This window comes from Colobus angolensis, unplaced genomic scaffold (assembly GCF_000951035.1).
Source record: "Colobus angolensis palliatus isolate OR3802 unplaced genomic scaffold, Cang.pa_1.0 Scaffold544, whole genome shotgun sequence".
Lineage (NCBI taxonomy): Eukaryota > Metazoa > Chordata > Mammalia > Primates > Cercopithecidae > Colobus > Colobus angolensis.
This window is the reverse complement of record NW_012118977.1, coordinates 1439825-1458265: the sequence shown is the minus strand read 5'-3', so window position 1 is coordinate 1458265 and position 18441 is coordinate 1439825. Positions and strand designations below refer to the sequence as shown.

The 18441-nt window shown below is 49.2% G+C and overlaps 1 protein-coding gene across 2 annotated transcripts in view; it reads left to right on the top strand.

The window, feature by feature from the left end:
* SSUH2 (ssu-2 homolog (C. elegans)) overlaps positions 1–18033 on the top strand; it is a 32229-nt gene extending 14196 nt beyond the window's left edge. For both annotated transcript variants that reach the window (XM_011961276.1, XM_011961275.1), the window contains exons 2-12: positions 2708–2806; positions 3192–3273; positions 3563–3692; positions 5264–5324; positions 6447–6571; positions 7639–7701; positions 9709–9794; positions 11150–11242; positions 11821–11926; positions 13775–13882; positions 17419–18033. In XM_011961276.1, coding sequence (XP_011816666.1) covers positions 3573–3692; positions 5264–5324; positions 6447–6571; positions 7639–7701; positions 9709–9794; positions 11150–11242; positions 11821–11926; positions 13775–13882; positions 17419–17565 — 909 coding nt within the window. In that variant the 5' untranslated portion in view covers positions 2708–2806; positions 3192–3273; positions 3563–3572 and the 3' untranslated portion in view covers positions 17566–18033. The remainder of the gene's footprint in view (positions 1–2707; positions 2807–3191; positions 3274–3562; positions 3693–5263; positions 5325–6446; positions 6572–7638; positions 7702–9708; positions 9795–11149; positions 11243–11820; positions 11927–13774; positions 13883–17418) is intronic.
* Positions 18034–18441: the final 408 nt, after the last annotated feature.

Below are 18441 nucleotides of genomic sequence, written 5' to 3'. Positions count from 1 at the left end.
ATTGTACGGCCTGCAAAGTCTAAAATATTTACCACATGGCTCTTTATAGATAATTGTTGCTAACCCTTGGGTCCCTGGTGGCTAACATAGCTTCAAATGCTACTAAACTAATTAGAAGCAAAGCAATATTGAGGATCAAGATATTAATAGTAATTCCAGATGAACTGTCACACTGGAGATTTCAACGCACATTGGCAGGCATCAGTTTGAAGCTTTGGGATGATGTCACTTTGTATCCCAGCCACATCTATCTCAGATCTCTCCCCTGTTTCCTGGCAGAACCATTTGCTTACAAAGGTGGGTTTTCCTGCTTAGAAAGGTACTCTCTACATCATGAACCTTCTTCTATCCACTTTCCTTTGTGGGTTTTCTGCAAGGAGAAAAAACCTTAGAGATGCAGATAATAGTTCTTATTCTCAGAGGACAGGGGCATTCCTAATTTGGAAGGTGGCAAAAGGGAGTGTTCATTTGTCTTAATGACACTTCACTCCCTGTATCATTCTCAGCTATGTGTTTCAAGATTTCCTCCTTCCTTACCTGCTGACAGCTACACTTCCAGATCAGCCTAGGTTGGTCTCATTTAAAACAAAACTTGCTATTGTCTGGTCTTTGTTTTTATTAAACTTGAAAGGACAGGGCATATTATTTTTGCTTTTGTGAAGGGAGAGAGCTACAGTCTTTAAATAGGTTCCTCCCACCAAAAAAAAAAAAAAAAAAAAGGCTCTAGGAGATGGGGCAGTTCAGCTGGAAGTCTGACCTGAGTTTGCTTCAGTGACTGAGACAGTGTCCCCTTCCATGACCATTTCACAGGCACCATTTGAAGTCAACTCCTGTGACTGACTTGGCTGCTAGACAGAGCCAAGGGATTCTTGTCCCCCAGTGTGAGGGATTATAGGAACAGTTTTAAGGGGTGGCCCAGTGGGCTGGAACTAGAATTCTTGGTCCAGAGGCCTCTGGGACCTCTGTCCTGCTCTAACTCCACAGCTGTGTGACCTAGGATTACTGGAGTAATCTCTCTGAGCCTCATGTGCCTCATGTCAAGTGGGGTCAGAAGTGCTGCCTTCCACACCCTCAGGTGGGAGTGTGGGATGAGGCAACAGGTGTGGGAAGGTGTTTCATGAACCATCCAGTGCTTCAGGGGCCAGTTTCTATATTATGTTTTCCTCCTTGGCATCTCAGGGCCATACCTATCTATGTATCTATGTCACACCTGACAGGCTAGGATGAGGTTTTGAAAACAGATATATAGTGAATGATTTTTTCGTAGTTTTGCCTCATGAAAAGTACAGATACTACTCAATCTACAGTGAGGTTATGGCCCAATAAACCTATCACAAATTGAAAATATCAGAAGAGTCAAGAAGGCATTTAATACACAAGGCAGTGGTGAAGTGGAAGCTGTGGTTCACTGCCACTGCCTGGCATCACAAGAGTGTATCATATTGTCTATTGCTAGCCTAGGAAAAGATCCAAATTCAAAATTTGATGTTTGGTTTATCATGAATGCATATGGCTTTTGCACCATCAAAAAGCAGAAAAATCAATTAAGTCCAAACATCCTAAGTTGGGGACTGTCTGTACTTGGAAAGAACATGAACTTTGGAGTCAGACGAGTCTAGGTTTGAATCCAGCTCCACCCACCACTTGCTGGTTGTATGATCTTGGGCAAGTCACAACCTTTCTGAGCCTCAGTTTCCTCATTGGTAGAATGGGGGAAGGCATTAGTGTATCAGTTTGGGTCAACTATGAAACAGACACCAAGATGGCATTAGATGTGCAAGGGGTTTCTTGAAGATACCTGTGAAGAGAAAAGAGGAGGGAATGTCTTCAGACTGCAGTGCAAGTCTGACATCTATGAAGGGAGAGAGGGAAGGAAGAAGACTAAGCAGGAGTAGTCTCAGACTCCATGTGGCTCCAAGAAAGTCTTGGTCGGGTCTGCCAGGAATCCCAGAGCAAAGATTGTCCACTGGAGGAAGCTGCATAACAAATAACCCCACATCTCAGTACCTTAAAACAACAACAATGTTATTATTATATCTCATGATTTTGTGGGTCAGGAATTGGGGTAGGGCTCAGCCAGGAGATTCTTCTGCTCCACATGGTGTTGATTAGGGTTATCCAGTGGCATTCAGCAGGTGGCTGATATGGCTTGGGGAGTCCAGGATGGCTTTGCTGGTTTGGCAGTGATGACTGGAAGGCTGAACTCAACTGGACTTCCTTCCATGTAGTCTTAGGGTCTCCTCATGGTTCTTCCAGCACAATAGCCTGACTTAAAGCTCAGGGTTCCAAGACAAATGTTCCATGAGGCAGAAGAAGTTGCAATCTTTTAATGCTTCCACCATATTCTCTTAGTTGAGGCAATCACATATCTTCCTAGGTTCAATGGAAAGGAAGCATCAAAGAATACATGGCCATCTGTAATTCACCACAGTGAATTACAGACTCATGAATGCAATAATGCATATTCACAGAGTAGGTACCCAGCAAATAGGAGCTGGCATTCTTGATGTTTCTCATCACTATTATTACTGCTGCTACCACCACCTGCCCTGCAGAGGTATTCTGTGTCCCAAGGATGCCAGAGTGAGTCTGGCTTAAACTGTGAGGCTTTTTATAATGCACCCACCCTCATTTTTCAGCTTCCTGTGAAACCCTCATCAGCCTTCCCCTCCCTGCCCAAGGCTCAGGAATGCTTGTCTTTCTGCAGGTGTGGTAGACCTCAGTTTTGAGGCTGAGAGTCCTCTGGCAGCCCCCACAGAGCTCCTGGAGAGACTGCCTGGCTATGACTGGCTTCTTCAAGCAGGCAGTAAGTCCAAGGGGGCTTGGTTCTTTGGGCTTCTTCCTAGGGCTTATGCTGGTTGGGGGGATGTCTCTGGAAAAAGGTGGTGCTGAGATAGCTCCCCTTTCCCTTGGGGGACCCTGGGAAGCCCCTCATCAAGGGTAGGTGGAAATAGGAAGCAACAGGGCATAGGCTTTCTGTCTATGAACAGTTCATGGCCACGACAGGTCCCTCTAAGACCTAGATGGCGCTGGTCTTGGAGTCCCCATCCTTTTTGCATTAGATGCATTAAATGCATCACTTTTTCTTCATCTATTCTTTCTCACATTCAATCAGTCTTTCCTTCTTCCACCACACAAATATTTGTTCCTTTGGCCTGGGCTGTCCAGCCCCTGACTTTTCCCTTCTCCAGGAGGACAGACATTTTTCCCGCCTTTGGAGGCTCTGGGGAGGCCCCAGGAGCAAAGGTCCTGGTCCTCATTCCTGGAACACAGGTGAGTTTCAGATTGTGCTGTGTGACTGCGCGCATTTCCTATGTCACTATTGCCGCACAGAAGCCTTCCTTGAGGATCTCAGCCCTGGCAGTGCATCAGGATCCCTAGAGGGCACCCTCTGCACCCCAGACCTACTGCACTAGATCCTCCAGGGATGGGGCTTGGGGATTTACATTTTACCACTACTGTGGCCTCAGTTTCTCACCTACACATTGAGGAGTCTGGCTGGCCTGCATGAGCCCACGGGCCCTTCCCAGAAATCCCTGCCTCTCTGTTTGGTCCCCTGCAGAGTCCCTGTGATGACGGAGGAGGTGGCCCGGGAAGCCCTCCTCAGCTTCGTGAACTCTAAATGCTGCTACAGCAGCACAGTGGCTGGAGACCTCGTCATCCGGGAGCTGAATCAGCAGACCCTCTGCAGGGTAAGAGGCCAGGGCTGGTGGGGGGCCTTGGCCAAGGGGCTGCTGGGCTGGGGGCTTTGGGACAGTGGTGGGCTATTTGTGTGATGTAGCCAGGGGAAAGGAGTCCTGGGGGCAGTGTGTGTGAGTGTGAACGATGGTGACGTTGAATCCCATCTGCAACTTGACTTGTCTGTGACTGTGAGTAATAATAAAAAGAACAAGTGTCAGGCCAGGTGCGGTGGCTCACACCTGTAATGCCAGCACTTTGGGAGGCTGAGGTAGGTGGGTCACCTGAGGTCAGGAGTTTGAGAACAGCCTGACTAACATAGTGAAAACCCATCTCTACTAAAAATACAAAAATTAGCTGGGCGTGATGGTGCATGCCTGTAGTTCCAGGTACTCAGGAGGCTGAGGTAGGAGAATTGCTTGAAACGGGAAGGTGAGGTTGCGGTGAGCCGAGATGGTGCCATTGCACTCCAGCCTGAGCAACAAGAACGAAATTCCAACTCAAAAAAAAAAAAAAAAAGAAAAAAGGACAGGTGTCAGCAAACACCACTGGCAAACTTGAACATGCCAGGCATCATAGAGTACATGCTACACACACGCCTTGTCGAATCCTCATGGCTGCCCTATACAGTAGCATCACTGTCACTGGTTTACAGATGAGAAATTAGAAATTTAAAGAGGCAAAGTGATTTGCCCAAGAAGATGCAGCTAGAAGTGAGAGAGGTGAGATTCAAAATCAGATTTGGTAGCCTCAAAGCCTATGTCCTCACTCCATACTTCTACAAGGGATGGGCTGAGAAAGGTTCATCTACCCGCCACTAGACTTCAGCTCCCTCTGCCTCCCCCAAATCATGACTGTGCCAAGAAATTATTTATTCATTGCTGCAGGGCAGTCCTACCTCTGGCAGGCACTTCTGTCTCCTCTATTGACAGAGCAGAGGGGCAGCTTTTACGTTCACATTTTCTAGTGTTGCTGATCCAGCCGTCCTCTGAGGAGCACATAATTGCGCAGAAATCAGATGAGCCTTGCAGGCAGTGGTTAAAGCAGGAATCTGGAAGAAGTGGCCATTGTGTGGCTGTGTGACCTCGAGGAAATCAGCTGATCTCTCTGAGCCCTCATTTACTCATATGTAAAAGGAGAGGTCAAGGGATGTCCAAGACCTCTTCCCATTCTGTCACTCTGTGGATGAAGATCAAGAAGGAAGATTTTGATATCAGGCAGATAAATTCCTCCACAAGGGAAATCCCAAAGCCATAGATTCCAGGGGCCTCCAGCTATCAAAGACAGCTACTACTTTGAAGCTTGTCTCATAGAATCTTTGTATAAATTCATGGGGAACTGAATTAGCTCCAGTTTGAGCCTGTTAGGGGAGATTTCCTGGGGTTGGCTGACTTCCCGGCAGACATCTGGGGGCATGTGGAACAGAAATCGTTGTTGTCAGCCAGTTCCAGCAGCCGAGGGTGTTGTGCGTGGATCTCTCAGTTTCCCCACTGAGCCCTGGCAGGGGAAGAGCTTCCTCTTTTTGCATAATGCTCTGCCTTCATAAGGGGCACGAATGTGAACATGCTGTTTTTTTTCCTTTTAGTATCGACTAGAGACCTTTAGTGAATCCAGGATAAGCGAGTGGACATTTCAACCCTTTACTAGTAAGTGAATTGTCTGAAATTAGTTTAATTGGGGGCAAATAAGTCAGGGTGCTGGTGGAAAGTATCAGGACTTGGCTCAGGCAGTCATTTTAAATAAGATGGTCTCCTGCTTGGAGCCTTGGCTTCCTTATTCCCTGCAAAATGAGAGGGTGAGCTTTCATCTCAGAGACTTTCCAGTGCTGATCTTAGTAAACTCTTCCTGCCCAGGAGGCAGGAGGTCCTGAAAAAGCCAAGCGTTTGCTTTTGCTACAGTCTGGTGCTGCCACATGGGGCCAGGTTGTAAAGCAGCATGTGTGTTTAAACATTCCCCTACCCTCTCATGCCACCCCTAATTCCTCCTAAACCTCTAAGCCCCTGTGCTCCCCGTTCCCCTTGCCATCCACCTTCTGCTGAGCCCCCACCGGAAGCCTAAGTTTCTCTATTTGGGAAGACCTATGTCCTACCTGTTTTCTCTACCAGTCCATTCTTCAAGACTCAGGTCCATTCTTCAAGACTCAGCTCATGTGTCACTTCTTTTAAGAAGCTTTTCAGGATTTCTCCTCCTGCTGCTCCCCTCCCAGCAGAATGGGCCAGTCTTCTGAGTTTTCAGAGCCCTTTGTGAAACTCTTGTCCAAAGCATGTATCATATCCTATCACATCTTATTGTGATGGTGCTGTCTGTCTCCTTGAACAGAGCAAGAGGAGGAGGATGGGATGGTGAAGGGGATGGTGACGATAATGATGACAGTTCCTGTTTATCAGCCCCTCAGTATGTGCCAGCCCTGGTGCTAAGAATTTTATGCACATTCTTCCATTTAATTTTCACTACCATCTTGTATGGTAGGTGCCATGACGATCCCCATTTTAGAGATGAGAGAATGGAAGCTCAGAGAGGGTAAGAAACTTCTTTAAAGTCAAGCAGCTAGGACATAAAAGAGCCAGGAGTCAAACCCAGATCTGTCTCTCTCTAAATCTTGGTTGCTTAATCACTGCCTCCAAGGGGGGCTTTGACTACCCATCCCTGTAGCCCTGATCTAGACTCATGTCTGGTACCAAGTGAAGGCTCTCTGCTGTTTGCTAGATAAATGAAAGTTTATCCCTGCTGCCCTTTGTCATTCTTACAATGACCCCTTTCTGCATCAGACCGCTCTGTGGATGGGCCGCAAAGAGGCGCCTCCCCCAGGCTCTGGGACATCAAGGTTCAGGTTCCCCCGATGTTTCAGGAAGACATCAGGAAGTTCCAGGTCCCTCACTCATCACTGGTCAAGGTAAGAAGATTTCCGGAGAACTTGCCCTTCTCCCTGAGAGGCTTTCCAGGCACTGCATGTTTCCTCAAACTCACCCTTTGAAGGGAAACCCAAAAATCAGGCCGGTGCTTCGTTTCTTGGTTATAAATAAACATAATTTAATAAAACCTGGTGTATGGAATGTAGTCCCAAATAAAATTCCAAGCAAATCTGGGAGTGTTCAGGCAGCAAACAGATCATCCGATTTACAAATTGTCACCAGCTTTAGTGAGCAGTGATATTCCTGGATTGGTTGAGTGTGGTTTTCATTTTTAAAAAAATTTACTTTAGCTTAAGCAGCTGGAGTGCTGAATGAAATTTATATAAAATAAAAACTTAAAACTCTGCTGGGATTTTCCATGAGAGTCAGTTAGGAAACAGAATCTGAATTCCATCCTGCTTTATGGACATATAATCATGGCATGAAGGGAGAGAAGCCTAGTGGATTACAAAAACGTGAATGAGATAGCTCATATTGTGTTCTCTTCCGATTGCTGCCTGTTTTACACTTTCGGACTGGATTTAAGGGTGTAATGTTGGTCTATAAGTTTTTATAGAGTTCTAAGACAAAGAGGATTTTGAGAGGTCAAGAAAGTGTTCTAATCCTTTCTCAAGGGTGGCAAGGCTATTTTAAATTAGTGATTAAATACTATTAGCTAGCTCTTTGCCTTTCACAAAAATCCTGTCCATTTTTCAATGACTTCTGTTCCCAAAGACCACATTAGCTACCTTATGGGCAAATGCCATCAGCCTTTGCGGTTCAGCCCGGTAGGAAACTGTAGAGTGTGAGTTAGGATGTGGGGCTCCCAGACACGTCTCCCCTTGTTGGCATCCAGACTGGGCTGGGGCTCAGAGGAAATAGTGACAGAATCTCTTGATGCAGTCAAGTCTTCTGGAATTGTAGTCAAATGAGAAGGGCCATTTCTTTCCTGTGCCATCCTCCTATCCTGGTCCTGAGCCGCTGCACCTCCAGTTTGGATGGTGATGTCATGGGTGTGGGAGAAGTGGCCCTTGGGAAACTAGATCCCAGGAGAGCATTGCACTTTCAGGAATGCCACAAATGCCACGGGCGTGGGCGGTACAAGTGCAGCGGCTGCCACGGGGCAGGCACGGTGAGTCATCTGTGAACCATTGGGTGAGTCAGTGAGGGTGTGGTGGCGGAGGATCCTGGGGACAGAGGGCTGGGTTGGTGGCCTGGGGCTCCCTGCAGCAACTGTGTCATCTCAGGCAAGTCATCCTCCCTTTCTGAGCCTCCATTTTCCCATCTATAAAATGAAAAAGTGGGATTGGGTGGTCTCTAATGACACTTTCACTTTGACAGTTCGATTTTAATTTTTCTCTTCTTTTCTTATCCATCTACCAACATACAACGAATACCTGCTTGACTCTGGCCTCTAGGTCCTGTAAGAGGACAAGGCCTGGGGTTCTTCTTATCAGGGAGTCCCTGTCAGCCAGGGACACCAACAAGCGACTCCGCTTGTCGAACAGGGTGGTGGGTGCTGAGCAGGTGAAGTTTGGAAGGCTTGGAGAGACAAAGTAGACAGGACACTTGAGTTAGTTTCCTTTGGCTGCTATAAGCCATGACCATCAATGGGAGGCTTAAAACAACAGACACAGCCGGGCATGGTGGCTCACGCCTGTAATCCCAGCACTTTGGGAGGCCAAGGCTGGCAGATCACCATGTCAGGAGATCGAGACCTTGCTGGCTAACACAGTGAAACCCCATCTCTGTAAAAAAGTATATATTAAAAATTAGCTGAGTATGGTGGCGGACGCCTGTAGTCCCAGCTACTCAGGAGGCTGAGGCAGGAGAATGGCGTGAACCCAGGAGGTGGCGCTTGCAGTGAGCTGAGATTGTGCCACTGCACTCCAGCCTGGGTGACAGAGCAAGACTGTCTCAAAAACAAACAAACAAACAAAACAAAACAAACAAACAAACAAAAAACCCAGACACTTATTATCTCAAAGTTCTGAAAGCCAGAAGTCCAAAATCAAGGTTTGGGCCGGGCTGGTTCTTCTGGAGGCACTGAGAGGGAAGCCATCCCCTTCTTCTTCCCTGGCTTCTGGCAGCTGCGGGCTGTCGTTGGTGTTCCTTGTCTTGTGACTGTGCCACTTCAGTCCCCACCTCCCTTGTCACCCAGCCTTCTCCCTGCGTGGCTTTTTGTCTTCACATGGGCTTCTAATAAGAACACATCATGGGATTTAGGCCCTACCTGATCACACGACCTCATCTTAACTAAATGCGTTTGCAAAGACTATCTCTAAATGAGGTCCCACTCTGGGATTCCAGTAAACTTGAACTTGGAAGGGCCACTATTTAACCCAGCACAGGCCCCTCAGTGGCATTAGTCATGGCTTTACTTGTCTTTTCAGAAACCTTCAGGCCTATTAATCATCCCAGGGGGTAAAACCAAACTCTTCATGTTACATGCTGTCCTGATTTGAGCCTCTTGCTTTGGCCATGCTCTGACACTGGCTACCCTGAACTGTCTTCTCCACCAGCCCTTTCACCCCTCGTCTGCTGGGTTTGCATCCCCTGCTCACTCCTGCACTGCCTGTGGGTCCCAGCAGTGGCCTTCGCCTGGCCTTTCTCTTTCCTCCCAAGTCCTCACTCCTGCCACCCACCTCAAGTGGCTTTCCCAGGCTCCCTCCCTGTTGTCTTCTCTGTCCCTTCCTCCCCTCCCACCTCCCTCAGGCTTTCCCTGGAATGTATCTGGAGCCCACATGAGCCAACTGTGGGAGCACAGCCTAGGCCTTTTCTGGGGCCATTTCTCAAAAGGAGCCCCCTGTCTCTAGTGCCAGGCCCCTGACCAGTGCCTCTGTCCCAGCTTCCTCCCAACACTTGGTCGGGGTCCGGTCTGGGGGCTTGTGGGGATCAGAGAAGAGGCAGGAGAGGCTGATGTCTCAGAAGAAACAGGGATCTTAAGGAGTGGAGTCTGAAAGCTGCAACTGGAAGAATCCAAAGATACCTCATGTTCACCCCGTATCATTTTGCAGATGAAGGGGCTGAGGCCCAGGGGGAGGAAGGTCAGCAGGCTGGGATTTGAACCAGGTCTTGGGTTGCCCTTGGCCCTGCTTCCTGGGAGGCCGGTGGGGCTGAGGCAGTGGTGTGTCCGCAGGTGCGGTGCCCGTCCTGCTGCGGAGCCAAGCGCAAAGCCAGGCAGTCCCGGAGGTGTCAGCTCTGTGCCGGGTCCGGCAGGCGGAGGTAGGAGTGTCTCCCAGCACCACAGTGCTCGTGCTTTCTGGTTTTCTGGCTTTTCATTGCCTGCCCATCTGAAAGACAAATAGGCACCCGTCTGTCTCATCACTGCTGTGTCCCCAGAGCTTTGCACATAGTAGGTGCTCTGTGGTTATTTGAAGAGTAGGTGAGCTTTTCTCAAGGCCTGGCATTTCTGGACAAGGCTGGAACTTGTCACGCAATATATGTGTGGAAAGGATGAGAAGAAGAGGCACTTCAGGGAGGAAAGACAGGGACGGGGTTACCAGGAAAGGAGACCTCTCCCGCCAATGGGTGGGGAAGTGAATATCAAAAACCACCTGAAAGGCCAGATTTTTAACTCTCTGAGGATCAGGTCCTGGGCAAGCCCCTATTTATAACTCATTTTGGGGTCTGAATGGAGGAGGAGGAGTCAAGGAAAGTTGGTTGATTGACTAAACAATCAACAAAGCTTCATCACTGCTCACAGCTTTGCAAACACTGGGCCATTGCATTTTGTAAATCCTATCCTTTAATGTATTTATAAATTTTTAAGGGAAACAGGAAACCATGAGGAGTGAAAATACTCAAGGTTGGGTTGGTTAATGATATGTTTGCCTCACCAAAGCCCAGGCCATCCTTCTGACAAGCCAGTTGGAGAAGCTTTGGTGCACCTTCCACTGTGGTTGGTAGAGACAGTCTTTGACTGGGAAAAAGATGCTTATTTTTCTTTCATTTGCAAGTGAAAAGAATCCAATTCAAATTGGCTTTGGCAAAAAATTAAATTTACAGGCCTAGGTAAGAATGAAGACCAGGGGTATATTTCAGGGATGGCTTCAGGCCCAGCTGGATCCAGGTGCTTAAACAACGCCACCAGGAATCTATCTTCACCTCTTACTCTGCTTTCCTTTGTGTGGTCTTCATTCTCAGGCAGGGGGTTCCTTGTAGTGGCAGAAGAGACCACTAGTAGCTCCAAGCCAGGAGAAAAGATGTCCCTTCCCTGATAGTCCTGACAAACATCCTGGGGCAGATCTCATTGCACTCGCCTGGGTCATGTACTCATCTTTGTATCAGCCACTGAGACCAGGGACATGGAATAAGATCATTGACCAGTCCCAGGTCCCAAGCTGGTCACAGAAGGGGTTGGGTAGGCCCTAGAGCCATGTGAGCTGGGTGGGGGAAGGGTGGTCCCCACAGGGATATTGGGGTACTGCCAGCAGAAGGAGGACTAGGTGGTGGGCAGATACAAACAATGCAAGCTCACCACAGTCTACCTTCAGGAGGAAGGAGGTGCAGGTGGGAGCCTCTTGAAGCCACCAGGACCTGCAGCTGATCTGGGGGTACCGACTCTGTGCCCTTCTCAGATGCAGCACCTGCTCAGGGAGAGGGAACAAGACCTGCGCCACCTGCAAGGGGGAGAAGAAGCTGTTGCACTTCATCCAGCTTGTCATCATGTGGTATGTGGCAGTGTCTCAATGCTGTGGCATGTGGGGGTGGCTGAGGGACTTAACCCTGGACTGGCTTCTGCAGAGAAACTCTGCTTGTTTGGGGCTTTCACAGTACAAGAACCTGCCAGGACTTAGAAGTGGGAGAATTCCCTGGAAAGAGGAAGTGTGGGGTTGTGGGATGCCGACTGGCTTTAGAACGGACAGACCTGAGTTCAAATTCTGCCATCACCACTTTCCAGTGCGGCAGCCACTCGACAACTGAGCCCTTCCTGTAGGAAGAGAGCCGTAGCATCCTGCTATGTCCCTAAGTCAGCCAGGGCTTCCACGCATTAAGGTTTCTCCTGTATCAGGCACCTTGCTAAGTGCTTTGCAGGCAAAGATGAAATGAGGTAATGGAGCTGAACTGTCACTATCCTTACTAGCTTCAGTTTACAGACGAGGAGACTGAGGCTCAGAGAGGTTACAGAACTCTTGCAAGGTCCCTCCAGTAGCAGTTCAAGCCCTCAACCCCAGGTCTGTCTGATTGCAAAGGCCATGCTCTTAACCTGCCACTGTGTGCTTTCATCCCTCATCCTCCTTCCCTCCAGGAAGAACAGCCTGTTTGAGTTTGTGTCTGAACATCGGCTCAACTGCCCCAGGGAGCTCCTTGCTAAAGCCAAAGGAGAAAACCTCTTTAAGGATGAAAACTCGGTGGTAAGAGGGCATTGTGGATGGGAACAAAGGAAACTCCGCTCTCATGGGCCTGGAGCTGCTGGCTGTGTGTGCAGTCTGCATTCCCTGGAAGGACAGGTTGGGTAAGAGCAGAGCTCCCCAGACATGGATGAGGCTATGGGGAGCCTGGGGGCTGTCAGTTTTCTTTTGACTTTTACATACTCAACCCTCTGTCCTTCCCACCTCCCCTTCCCCCACCATCTGCCATTCTTCATTCCTCCTACCCTCTTTCTCTCTTTCCCTCCCTCCTCCCTTCTTCCCCACTCTTTTCCTTCCTCTTTCATCCCCTGCTTCCTTCCACAAACCTTGAGACCCTTCTCCTATATTAGGCACTATTCTAGGCCCTGGGTAGACCATGGCAAATAAAACAAGGACCCTGCCCTCATGGAGCTTACAGTCTGGTGAGGGGACTATGATGGACACTTTTACAGCAATGTCAGATGGTGAAGGGGCACTGAGAAACACTCAGGCAGGGTAAGGGGCAGGGAGGGGTGGCAGTGTCATTCCAGCTGGAGGTGGAAAAGGCCTCTCTGTGGAAGTGACCTTGGGCACAGACCTGGACGCAGGGCAGTTGGGGAGTGGACCTTGTGGTGTGGGAGCGAGGGGACAGTGGGGCAGAGGCCTTGAGGAATGGCAGAGGGCAGTGAGCAGGGCAGAGCTAGGAGCTCAGAAGTGAGAGGTGCCTTCAGCCAGAGGAGAGGGTCCTGTGGGCCAGGGGTTGGTACACCCAGCCCACTGCCTGCTTTTGTCAATAAAGCTTTATTAGAACACAGTCCCACCCATTTGTTGACAGGTTGTCTATGGCCACTTTCCTGATGGTGGGACAGGGCTGGGTAATGACAGACTACAGGGTCTGAAAGCCTGAAATATTTACTATTTGGTTCTTAGCAGAAAAGGTTTTCTCACTCTTGCCGTTGGCCTTGGCAGAGAGATTGGCTTCAATGAGACTTCTGAGTGGGGTCCTCAAGCTGTAGGGAGGGGTGTCAGCCCCTTTCTTTGCTCCAGTAATTTGGCTTTTTAAAGGCTCACCTCAGGCGTCCCCCCCACCAGAAGCCCTGTACCCCGCTCTTCCATTTGAGTTAGAGGCCTGCCCCTGTGCTCAGCTCAGACTGGGGCCCATCCCTAGGTGTCACTGGCTGCTGGCAGCTCTGTGAGCTGACCCTGCCTGGTGCTGAGCTCTGACTGCTGTCTCACCCTCAGCGTCCACAGCAGCACTGGGCCCAGGTGGACACTTAGAAGGAGGGTGGAGGGAGGGGCCACAGTTCCACAAGGAGGGGCAGAACAGGGAGCCCCAGGGGAGGGCTACGCTTGCCCTTAATATGTGGAAGGCTTTCAAGCCTGGCAGGAGGGGATGAGGGGGCTTTGGGGACCGAGGAGATGCCCCAGTGCCTGGACTTTCTGTAGGTTGAGTGCAAGCACCTGGGCTTATTTGTGGTTCATTTTGTATCCACAGCGCACAGAGAGTGCCTGACCCTTAGTGGGCCATTTGAATGTTTAAATGAGAAATGAATCTGAGTTCCTCTTCTGCTACACATGTACAGACCCCACAAGTCCACACTGATGGGGACCACACCTGCTGTGGTCACTGCCTTGCCCCACACCTAGCACGATGCGCGGCACACAGGAGGCACGCAGCTGGGGGATCGAGTGGGCTGCAGGTGATAGGGTTCTCTCTCTGACTGCAGGCCCCTGTTTTCCTGTTTTTGAAATTCCTGAGACCACCATATGGGGCCTTCTCTCGGCCCTCTTCTCTGGCTCTGGCCAGCCTCATTGACTTCCAAAGCTCCAGGTGCGGCAGCCAGGTGGTCCGCATCTCGCTCTCTCCCCCAGGTGTACCCCATCGTGGACTTCCCCCTGCAGGACATCTCGCTGGCCTCCCAGAGGGGCATTGCAGAGCACAGCGCTGCCTTGGCCTCCCGTGCCCGCGTCCTGCAGCAGGTGAGCTGGGGGTGAGGGGCCATCTGGCTCTGACTTCTCTTCCTGGGCTGCTGAGCCCTCTTTCCTGAGAATGTCAGAGTGGAAGGATGAGGATGTGGAAGTGAGGGAGGTCCCAGGGGGAGGAGCCTGGGAAGGGCTAGGGCCTGACCTAAGGCCCCAGCGCATAGGGTAGGGCATGCAAGACGCAGAGGAAGGAAGGACCCTGGGCCAGGGGGGAAGTTTGCATTTTTATTCCCGGAAGCGATTGCAGGGTTTCAAGCACGAATGTGGTGTCATGAGATTTTGATTCTGACTCCCTGGTGTTCAGATAGGGGAAGGAAAAGCTTGAGTTTGAAGGTCACAGGCCTGGCTTGCCTCTGAGGCCCTGGCACTTCCCAAACCCGAGCCTGTCTTCTCCCAGCCTCTGGGGTTTTGGCCGCTGTATCCTGACAGCCACAAGGTGGCGGTGGTGGCTGCTATATCCCCAGGAGCAGCCCTGAGCGGCCCCTTATACTGTTGCTGCAGCCTGCCAGGGGGTCCTAAGGTGGGAGTTTGGCCTGGTAACATGCTTTTGCTGGAGCTGCATGAAGTGGGACTCAGCAGCCAGGACGGGAGCCTTGCAGACTGGGCCGAGATCCTGCATTTCCTGCATCCCAGCATGACCCTGGGCCAGCCACTTCTCCCGTCCTTCAAAGACACTCTCTTCACCTGTGAAAAAAGACAGTAAAGCACATCAGAGGGTTTTGCAGCAAAACCATCTTAATGTGTTTGATACCTGGTGCTCAAAATGTCCCTTTGCAATGAGCATTTCCCCTTCTCTCTCTCTCTCTCTGCACATCTCCCTGATTTGTAGGAGAGAGAAGATGCATTTTATCTAAATGAATATGGACCATCTTGGAGCTGGAAGGGGACTGAGAAATCAAGCAATTCAGACACTGCAAACTTACATGCCTACCAGGGCTAGGCAGTAAGGAGGCGGTGACAGAGCCTTATTCAAAGGGGCCAGTCAATGCTCAGCTTTCTGTAGGCACAAGACCCAGTGTTTCCAGACTGTTTGAAGTCCAGATTTTTAGATGAAACTTTCTAGTTTTTCAATATTTTGATAGCTGGGGAAACTGAGGCCCAAGGAGGGGAAGTTACCTGTCCCAAGTCACACAGTATGTTGGTGGCAGGTCCAGGACTAGAACTCAGGTCTCCTGAGGCCCTGCCTCTGCCAATACAAGCCATTGTGAACAAATCCTGGAGCCAGGAAGGGCAAACCAGGGGGCAAATACATAGTTTTCTTTAAAAAGGAGTATAATGGGAGTGGAGGTCACTTTTCTGAATCTTTTTTCTGATTTTGCCTTTGGTCCTAGAGCTGTAGACAAAGATTCATGCAAATATTTTATTCAAGATGGAGAAGTTAGAACAGAAATCCAACCATGAGGGCATAGGTGGCTAAATTACATCTCCTGGCCATGGCCGTGACTCTGAGACCTGGAATTTGCTTATTGCGGGGGCTGAGCTGCACAGACAGATAAACAGCCAATTACATGATGACCACTTGATGGCAATTGATGTCTTGAGCAATTTGTGGCCTCAAACTTGGAGACTTTTTGAGCTAGAAGCAGATGGAGGCAAGGGGGTTGCAGAGGTTGGGGCGGGGGAGTGGTGGTATTGCCATGCTCACCATTGGATCTTAATAGAAAATTCTGGGAACAAGAGTAGCCTTGACTTCAGTGTCCAGGCCTTCTGAGCACTGACATTGACTCCCATCTCCTTGTGCCCTTTAGTCCCTATTTGGGGTCCTTTGCCTGAAATTTCAAGAGGCATCTTCCACCTTTTATTTCCAAAATTGTCATTTGGATTCCAGTTTCTGGCATATGAAGAAAACTCAGTCGCCAGGGTCTTATTCGGTTATCTCAACAACTCTGTGAAATAAGAGTTTTTACTCCCATTTCACAGATGAGGAAACTGAGGCCTAGAGAACTGGAGCACAAAATCACACGGAAAGCTGTGTGGAAATTTCGTGCCCTGATTCTGATTCCCCTCTTCCTTCTGCAATGTCGTGCTGCCCTTGGCCTTTCTTATGACAGAACGGGGGCCTACCTCTCAAAATACATCCCCACTGCCCAGATCTCTAGGGATAGCCAGGGCAGTTTTTCTAGGGATGGAGAGAGAAGTCGAAACAGCCAGATGGCTTCAGCCTCAGGCCCCCACCAGGCCTGGTTTGCCTCTTCCCTAGGGTCTTCAAGCCATCAACTACAGCAAGAGGACTTGGAGCTCTTTTCCCAACAGGAAGAATTCCCTGCAAGTAAAGAGGGCCTGACCCCAGCCCAATCATGCCACCTCTCCCTGGGTTTGGGTCCCCAAATCTGACTCTGGGACAGGAGAGCAGCTTGTGCAGAAGAACTTAGGGCTTTTTGCACAGAGCTTGACCCACAGTAAGTCCACAAGAAAGCTTGGCTTAAATGATTAGGAGCAACATTCCTACCTCAACTATGTAGTGTAGTTGCCAATAACAAAACAACACTAGAAGCCAGTGCAGATGGGAGCCTAATATTTGCTCCCAACATTAGGCTGCTGTTTCTGTTTAGGGCCTCATCATTGCAAAAAGTTATTGAGTAACTTCTCAGAGGAGGGGCCAGAGAATGCGCGACTTAGCACCACCCTGTGGGAGGGAATGAGGTCTCCATCCTGAAAATAGCCTGGCACAGCCCATTAAACTTTCAAATGTCTTAGGGGTCAATGTTTTATCTTAAAATTTGATTCAAATGTTATAAACCACTTCCTAATACCTCTATGGTTGTTTTAATATACACATGTTTAAACTGACTTTTTCCTCCACTGTCCCCCAGCACTCCATCTAAAAATTAATGTTTCTGGAAGTTGTCCTACTTGGCTGGTGACTGTCCATACACCCTGGAACTCCCCTGGGGATGCCTGTCCCCACTTGGTGAAACCCAGAATCAAATGGTAGCTAAAGATGAGAAGTTAGTTTTGGCCAGAGCTTAGGGCGCATGAAGGAGCACGGTAGGAGATACATCTAGAAAGGCAGATTGAAGGCATATTGTAGCAGATTGTAGAATGCTGTGTTAGTCTGTTCTCATGCTACTAATAAAGACATACCTGAGACTGGGTAATTTGTACAGGAAAGAGGTTTAGTGGACTCACAGTTCCACATGGCTGGGGAGCCCTCACAATCATGGCGGGAGGTGGAGGAAGGGCAAAGGCACATCTTACATGGCAGCAGGCAAGGCAAGAAGAGAGCATGTGCAGGAGAACTGCCTTTTATAAAACCATCAGATCTCATGAGACTTATTCACTATCATGAGAATGGTATGGGAAAAACCCACCCCCATGATTCAGTTACCTCCCACTGGGTCTTCCCATGACACATGAAGATTATTATAACTCAAGGTGAGATTTGGGTGGGGACACAGAGCCAAACCATATCAAATGCCAACTCCAGAGCAGGATCTTCATACCACAGACAGTAGGGAGCTACTGAAAGTTCTTGAGCAGGTGAGTGACTTGAATAGAACGCTGACATTTTCCTTGGCTATTTGTTTCCTTAGCGCCAGACCATTGAGTTGATCCCCCTCACAGAAGTTCATTACTGGTACCAAGGAAAGACTTATGTCTACTACATCTATGGCACTGACCACCAGGTGTATGCGGTGGACTATCCTGAGCGGTATTGCTGTGGTTGTACCATCGTTTGACATAGCACAGCTCTCCCCAGAGCCTGCCATTCATGTTTGCCAAGGAGGATGACCGATGCTCTCTGAGTGTGTTCACTGTTAGCTGCATTGGACAATCACATACAAACCCTGGCATGTCCTTCCAGAAAAACCAGCTTATCATCTATCAAGCTCCAACTCCTTATGCAGCTCCTGTGGTGGAATCCATCACTCATATGCTTAACCTATAAGAATTGAGCTACACACATTCCTGTAGAACAAATGAGAGAAATAATTTAAATGGCAAGGTCTTTGCCTCTGGTCTCCAAGTTAATGCCCTGATGAGGTGTGTGAGTTGATTTTGCTTTTCCCCTTGTCGGTCTTGGTTCTGGTGTGCTTCTTCTAGTGGGAGCCTCTTGATGATCTGAGTGTTACTGAAATGTTTAAGGATACACACAAATTATCTGGTCCTAATGCACAATACATAGTGCACTTAGTTTTAAAGTGCAATATGTTACTGACCATTCTGTGGATCAGGAATTCAGACACAGTCACAGTGGGGATGATTTATCTCTGCTCTGTCATATCTGGGGCCTCACCTGGAAGATTCGAAGCCTGGGGCTGCTCAAGGGCGGGGTCTGAAATCATCTGAAACCTGGTTCACTCAGATATTTGGTGGTTGATGGTGGCTGGTGGTTGGGACCCAAGTAGGGAAGTTGTCAGGTGGAGCACATATACGTGGCCTCTGCATGCAGCAAGAGCTTCTTCACAAGATGGCAGCTCTGAGAGTGTGTGCCCCTCATGTACATCCCAATTGAAGAAATAGAGATCTGTTTCACAGCTGGAGAACAAACCAGCTGTGTTGGATGGACCAAGAGTCTGCATGCCAATCTCTAGTGTGGTGTCTATACAAGGAAT